The 5,187-nt window shown below is 54.8% G+C and overlaps 1 protein-coding gene across 1 annotated transcript in view; it reads right to left on the bottom strand.

The window, feature by feature from the left end:
* The window catches only part of ERICH1 (glutamate rich 1), a 27,057-nt gene that overhangs the window by 9,077 nt on the left and 12,793 nt on the right, over positions 1 to 5,187 (bottom strand). Inside the window, exon 3 of the mRNA XM_023522321.1 lies at positions 3,918 to 4,052. Coding sequence (XP_023378089.1) covers positions 3,918 to 4,052 — 135 coding nt within the window. The remainder of the gene's footprint in view (positions 1 to 3,917; positions 4,053 to 5,187) is intronic.

The raw sequence follows: 5,187 nt of genomic DNA, 5'->3' as shown, positions 1-5,187 counted from the left end.
GCACGGAGCGCCTTCCGGCGCTGACTCCCAGGGGGACTTTTCACCTGGATGTCTATGGAAACGTTGGTGACGTACGGTGAGCGAGGAACAGGTTTCAGATGACAGTCTTAGAAACACGAGCTAAGAAACACCGCTCCTACACTACCTTACCCACGTGACTGTCATCCACGGCAAAGGTGGACACGCGGTGAGACGCCGGGCTGCTTCCACGCGGAGGCGCAGGGACCGAGCAGGCACGCGGGCTTCTCACGCTCCGACTCGGCACAGAGTCAGCACCTACGGACGCTGGGGGCTGAGGGGCCCTGGACTCTGATGCTGGTCACCCTCTCCACGCCCCTGACAGCATGCCGGCTGGTGTGCAGCACACAAAACCCAGGGCACAGGGCACGCCGAGGGCACAGACACTGTCTTCTCGGTTAAACGGCCAGCTGCCTGGGGCGGCAGCGGGGGGGGGGGGGGGTGGCGCACGCGGGGTGGCGCTTCCGAGCGTCTGTTCCCTGTTCCCGCCAGCTGCCGCCTGCATCCCCCGAACCCTGAACTGCTGTTTGCTCATTAGGTGCCTGTGACGGGTACTTCTTGAGGACAAATGTTTCTTACTATCCTGGCCACCCCGCAGGGATTCAGACGTCACTGTAACAGATGATGTGACTTCACACAAGGCAGTGTGACAGGCGACTCAGCACATGGCGTTCCTGCCAGAGACGGGAGCTGACACGCCCGACGAGGCCGTCAGCATTTCCATGCGTGCCCCCAGGAGGATGTGCAGTTGGCATTCTGTCCGCTACGGCCAAATGTTACTGGTCACCTGAGAACGACGCCCACAGCAGGTCAGGAAGAGCTGCTCGGAAGCCTCGGGCGGGAAAGTACTTTGGTCTAAAGTTGTACCAAGGAATTTCAACGACCCACACACTCCAGGGAGGCGGCACCCGTTTAGGCTCGGATTCCGGGGTTAGCACAACTCCGTCCCACCCACTCCTGGCCACCTCCAAGCCCAAGGGGTTCCAAGCCTGTGCCAGCCAGACAGAGAGGACGGCGCTCAGGTCTGTCTGCCTCGACCGCCGAGCACGTCCATCTCCGCAGCGGCCCGCAGCCCGTAACAAAGCTAGTGACAAGGCTCGTAAGCCCTGGGCGGGGGGCACAAGCCTGACGAGGCTAGCCGCCGCCCGGGGTCTCAGCGCCAGACCTGCCGCCTGCCAGGGGGAGGACGCGGGGCCACAAGCCACAGAGTCTGGGCTTCCGCGGGCCGGGCCTGCACAGCTAGGTGTGCGGGGCACAAAGGCAACCTGCAGTTTCTACGGGTGACTGTTTATTGGTCCTGGGAATCCAAAGTAAGTCAGGGGCTAGAGGTCGCTCTCAGGAACAGAGGAGATGTGGCTTTCTCTTCTTTCCCAACGTCAGTTCCCAAGTTCTCTTGACTGCAGCACGAAGCATCAGGCTCTCCTCCCCTCTCCTCCCCTCTCCGCCCCGGCCCCGGGCCCGGGACCCGGCCCCGGCCCCGCTCAGCCGCGCTCTGACTGTCCGCTCGCATCGCAGAGCAGGACGACACCAGCACACTGCGGTCATCAGCACTTTCTCCAGCGCTACCATTTACACGGCCCTGAAACGGCTACTTGCTGGGTAAACTCACCGCGGGAAGAGCGTTAGATGAACGGGTCGTGGAAGCCGCGAGCTGCAGCTCATCCGGACGCGGGTTCCACGTCCCCCGCCCAGCCTGAGTCTGGTTGGTAAGTTCAAAGCGCCTCTGAAAATCGGGCTGGGCGGCTCAGGGACGCTTAGGAAACTGAACTCACGGGCATGGAGGGAACTGCCCGAGCGCCGAGACTCGGCGCGGCTGCTGGACAGCGCCCGGCGTGGGAAGGTCCCGCAGGGGCCCCAGACTCCGCCCACCGCGGAGAGATCCGCTCGGGAAAGACGGTTTTCCCGCCCTGGACGTGACCCATGCTACCTGAGACCGGCTCTGGGTGACACAGTTCACCTGAAGGCTGCTCTTGACGGGCAGGTGGGCCTGTTCAGTTGTTTACTACCTCGGCACCGGCTCTTAACAAGCATGTGCCACGTGGCCAAGAGCCACTTGTCACACCTGGGGCCACACCCACAAGCCCGCTGCCCTGCCGGTGCGTGGAGCACCAAGCTCAGCCCCAGGCCCTCTCTGCTCTAGTCCCCAAGTTCCTGTCACGGCTTCTTTGTTTACCTCTGGGCCGCCGGCCAGAGCTGGGGGCAGAGGGGCAGGGGCAGAACCTAGACGACAGGTCAGGGCAGAAAAAAACGAGGTAGAACAGACAAAGTGAGGTGGTCCCGTCACACTAACCTGGGGGCCATGTCCTGCGCCCTGCTCTGAGCCCCGAACTCCCATCTCTCCTCAGAGGGGATGGCCGAGGCCACCCCAACCCCAACCATCACCCTTCCCTACCACAGCCTCTGAAAAAGAAGACAGCACGAGGGTCCCCAACACTGGCTGCTCCCCGCAACCAGGTAAGAGAGGAAGAAACAAATGAATGAAAAGGTTTTGCCTCGCAAACAAGTTATAAAAGTGTAGCTTGTAATAACATTGTAGTCAGCTATAATAGTTGCCAGTGAGTGCCCAGGTTACCGCCGACTCAGTGGAATGAATCCTCATCACTAATCTCCTTTCCTTTCCTGTGAGAGAAGCGTCTGCTCTGACGCACAGCTGCCAGAGCGGCGGCCAGTGCCAGACCCATCCCAACTGCCATCCTGGAAGAGGCGGCCAGGGGCCCTCGGATCAGTGAGAGTGGCTGGTAGGGGTTCTGGAGCACAGGCTCCTGGACAAACAGCTGTTAAGAGATATGTTTGTCTGGTTGGCACTACCGTCGTCCCCTGTCCTGTGAGGACATTGCTCTCACTCCAGCCTGGTCCCTACGGAGCAGGCTGGGAAGTGGCACGTGGGCACGGGGCAGACTGAAGGTCCCTCAGCAGGGACCCGGACACAGACCTGCCCCACGGTGGTCTCACAGAGCCACCTGCATGGCAGCACGTGAGGGAGCCGAAGCAGCACTGAGAACACAATGAAGCACATTCACCAAAGTCATTTATCTCCATAAGAACAGAGATCAATCTTCTATTACATGAGCTATTTATCTAATAATTATATTCTAAAGATTTTCCACTGGGCTTGAAAAGATGAATATATTACCCCCTAGCGCTCCCATCTTTGGTTTCATGGTTTCTGACCCTTTAATTAAGGAGCCAGAAGATCAGTGTACTGGAAAACCACAGCTTCTCAATATCTGAGCTAATTCAGGTTCAGACTGCAGAGCCTTAGTTTATACTTGTTAGAAATCATCTGTGGAAAATTTATTTGAACATCGTACATTCCTTTAAGGAAGTCTGGCTGACGAATTACAAGGGGAATGAACTGCCACTTCCCTGCTCTAGGTAAAAGCTCGGTGCGGGGAGAGCCGTTCACACCATCGGACCTCTCAGACGCCGCCACCCTTCACCCGCCCACAGTCGACGACGAAGGTAAGCGTTCTATTGTCCCACAAGAGATGCAAAGTAAGTTGTTTCCAAGAATATGAAATTGATATACAATCTCACGTACTTTGAAAAAATTGGAAAATCAAGAAAAAAAGTTCTAACAAACTAAGACAACTGCTGTTAACATTCTGACGTTTAACACCAGACTTCCACCAACACATTAACAAATAAAGCTAGAATCTCATTCGAACTTGACTCTCCGCACAGCCTAAATATTTTTCCCTGTGACTGCAAGTTCTCTAAATCGTTTTTAGTGACTGCAAAGCACAGCACAGTCCACTGTGTGGCTATGAGGTGACATGCTCACCACCTCCTAATTACAAATTTAGGTGAAGTTAATTTACAATTCCAGAGAACTGGGAAGCCATGCTTCACCTGGAAGATGTCGCCTCCCTCCTGCCCCCGGAGGACGGACTTATTACCTCCCACGTCCTCGCTGCTGGAGGAGTTCTCGGAGATGGTGCAGCTGGGTGGCTCGGGTGGACAGGGAATGAAGCCCCCAGGAGGCAAACTCACGGTGTAGAGCCGCCTCCCAGGCGGGGCCTCGGAGGGGCCACCTGCAGGAGAAAACGGGGACAACAGGGTTGGGTCAATGCTGCACACGTGGTCAGACGCACCCCCCTTCCTCCAGCCACGTTCAAACAGCTCAGTCAAACCCAGACGCTGTTACAGACACTAATTTTAATACACCAAGCGTTTTGTCAGGAGAGTGAGTCAGCTATATATCCAGCCCGGAAAAAAGGACAGCCTATGATTATTTAAGTTAAGTTACTTACCATGTGAACGTCTAGATTTTTATAATATGATGTAAAAACATAACTAGTTCATGAGGAGGAAGCAGAAAGTAAAACTGCTTCACAAAACATACCCCTCATTAGCACAGCATGAGATCGTGCTACACATTTTATTCTACATTTATGTCATACAAAATGTGCATATTCTATAATGTCGTTCAAAGCGAACATGGTATAAAATGTCCAGATACATCTAAGTCTAGTCTTTTAATGGCGATATAATAATCTGAGTAATCAGCAACCATAATTTACCTCTGTCCTAAGTGTGCACTGTCACAAAAAGCTGCTGTGACCACCCTTGTTGTATGTGACTGCACACCTGGCCCTTTAGTCCCCAGATAAATTCCTGGAGATGAATGGGTGGCGTCTCATTGGCTTTTCTGATGCTGTCGACAGGTCACGTAAGGCCGCTGCCCTCTTCCCATTTTCGATGGAAAGAGGGCAAAGCAAACCTTGTGTGAGAAACACAAGCGGATACCCAACTAGTCTTTCACAGAAAAAGGCATGTTTTTTAAAACAAGGACTGAACAAAGTCACTAATACCGATTGGAGACATTTGATGTCAAGATGTTTAACGGTAAAACAGCTGGAAATGTTTTCGAATCCTCTGCCACCGATAGATCTCGCTTTCTTGAGGGTAAGATGCAAGAGTTCTAGTTCTTGACTTAATCTGGCCCACTCCAGCCGGTGAGTCCCCGCGTCACTGTGCTGGAACCAGGTGGGGGGGCGCTGCTTCCCCGCGGACTACCCCGGATCCAGGAACAACGGCCCTAGGTCAGGATCATGTTCCACAGAGAAGGTTTGGAAGGTTTTACTCGGCTAAATCCTTCTCACTAAGCTGAACAACTAGCATCAGCCCCCTCACTAGCTACCTGCGCGCAGACGGGGGCCTGGAAGC

Source organism: Pteropus vampyrus, unplaced genomic scaffold (assembly GCF_000151845.1).
Source record: "Pteropus vampyrus isolate Shadow unplaced genomic scaffold, Pvam_2.0 Scaffold338, whole genome shotgun sequence".
NCBI lineage: Eukaryota > Metazoa > Chordata > Mammalia > Chiroptera > Pteropodidae > Pteropus > Pteropus vampyrus.
The sequence above is the reverse complement of the archived record's forward strand: the minus strand, read 5'-3'. Positions and strand labels throughout refer to the sequence as shown.